Genomic DNA, 670 nt, shown 5'->3' on the forward strand with positions numbered 1-670 from the left:
TTCTCATGATTTTCCTAAGCCAACAGCAAATTAGTTGCCAAAATATAAATATTTGTATCTATTAATTAACAAAAAAGTAGCTACTTAAACTTAGGTGATAATATAGGCTACTACTCACAGAAACAATGTGTACATGCTTATATAAAACACGTCTTCATTTTCAAACACCAGAGAAATCTCCACTGACTATCTATAAATTTGATAACACTTGAAGGTTTTTTTTAACATATTATATCACAAGGTGATTTTCTTTAAAATAGATGTTTTTTTGTTTTACTTACTAATTGGGGTTCTCTCTCCTCCAGTAATTCTAGTACCCACTTTATCTTTTTATGGTGTTGCAGAAAGCTGATTGATTCAGAGGATGCAGATTGACGAAAGCTTTTCATGTACCTATGAATTTATCAACTGCATGTTTCAATTATCCTTAACTAACTACCAGCTCAATGACTACCTAAACTCATAGATTTACAGATAACTCTATAACTACCAGCTCAATGACTACCTAAGCTCACAGATTTACAGATAACTCTATAACTACCAGCTCAATGACTACCTAAACTCATAGATTTACAGATAATTCTATAACTATCAGCTCAATGACTACCTAAGCTCATAGATTTACAGATAACTCTATAACTACCAGCTCAATGACTACCTAAGCTCATAG

At 31.9% G+C, this 670-nt stretch overlaps 1 protein-coding gene across 1 annotated transcript in view; it reads right to left on the bottom strand.

The window, feature by feature from the left end:
- Positions 1–281: 281 nt before the first annotated feature.
- Positions 282–670, bottom strand: part of LOC106476860 — a gene marked incomplete at its 3' end in the record, with an annotated part of 10,358 nt that continues 9,969 nt past the window's right edge. The window contains exon 3 of the mRNA XM_022380603.1: positions 282–393. Coding sequence (XP_022236311.1) covers positions 282–393 — 112 coding nt within the window. The remainder of the gene's footprint in view (positions 394–670) is intronic.

Source organism: Limulus polyphemus, unplaced genomic scaffold (assembly GCF_000517525.1).
Source record: "Limulus polyphemus unplaced genomic scaffold, Limulus_polyphemus-2.1.2 Scaffold11869, whole genome shotgun sequence".
NCBI classification, from domain to species: domain Eukaryota; kingdom Metazoa; phylum Arthropoda; class Merostomata; order Xiphosura; family Limulidae; genus Limulus; species Limulus polyphemus.